The sequence below is a fragment of the Bison bison genome, unplaced genomic scaffold (genome assembly GCF_000754665.1).
Source record: "Bison bison bison isolate TAMUID 2011002044 unplaced genomic scaffold, Bison_UMD1.0 scf7180017864376, whole genome shotgun sequence".
Taxonomy (NCBI): Eukaryota; Metazoa; Chordata; class Mammalia; order Artiodactyla; family Bovidae; genus Bison; species Bison bison.
The window spans coordinates 9,500,171-9,501,121 of record NW_011494948.1 but is presented as its reverse complement, the minus strand read 5'-3'; the positions used below and the strand labels follow the sequence as shown (position 1 = coordinate 9,501,121).

The window sequence follows — 951 nt, the reverse complement described above, 5'->3', positions numbered from 1 at the left end:
GCAGTACTTTCATAAGTGTCATCTGTTTGCTAATAAGTGTATAGAATGATTTTCATTTAGGATTGTGTGTTCAACAGTATGAGATCAACACTGTTTTCTCAACGTAGAGATCCATCAATGGAGGAAGTACGCATTCGGTACCTGCTGTTTATAACTTCTGTCTTCAGCACTATATGCTTTAAAAGCCGTCTAAGCAACCCTTGTCAACAAAAAGGCTTTATTTCTGAAGATGAATTTCAGTTATATATAAAAATGATTAAATATCAAGTTTTGATAATTTTTCGTAGACTTTTTGATGTCCTGATAATAAAGCTTTTCATAATAATAAAATTAATTCTTTATCCATTCATCTGTTGGTGGATACTTATCCACCAACAGATGAATGGATAAAGAATTAATTTTATTATTATGAAAAGCTTTATTAAGAAAGCTCATTAAGAAAAGACTTAAATTTAGAACTTCCAGAGGGTAAGATATACCTTAAACCAAGTTTAAGGCAATGGACAGACTGGGAGAAGATATTGCTATATACATAACCGACAAAGAATTAACACTTATCATACAACAATTTTACTAAAAATTGTTTTACTAAATTTACTAAAATTTTACTAAAAATTTACTATGTTCTTTACTCTCCCAATGATTGGAACTGCTAGTAGCAAGGCAAAAACCCATAATACTTGTATCACCAACAGTTGCTTTTGTATCTTAGCTTTTATAAATAATGTTGCTATGAGCATTGAGATGTATATATCTTTTTGTGGAATTGCTGGATCATGTGGTAGTTCTATTTTAATTTTCTGAAGAATCTTCATACTGTTTTCCATAATGGCTGTACCAATTTACATTGCCACCAACAATATACCACGTTCCCTTTTCTCTACATCCTTGCCAACATTTATTATTTGTTGTCTTTCTGATGATAGCCATTCTAACAGGTGTGGCAAGATA

At 31.0% G+C, this 951-nt stretch overlaps 1 protein-coding gene across 1 annotated transcript in view; it reads left to right on the top strand.

Annotated features, from left to right (window-relative positions):
* Positions 1-951, top strand: part of TTC39B (tetratricopeptide repeat domain 39B) — a 153,429-nt gene that overhangs the window by 125,759 nt on the left and 26,719 nt on the right. Inside the window, 1 exon segment of the mRNA XM_010857028.1 lies at positions 5-24. Coding sequence (XP_010855330.1) covers positions 5-24 — 20 coding nt within the window.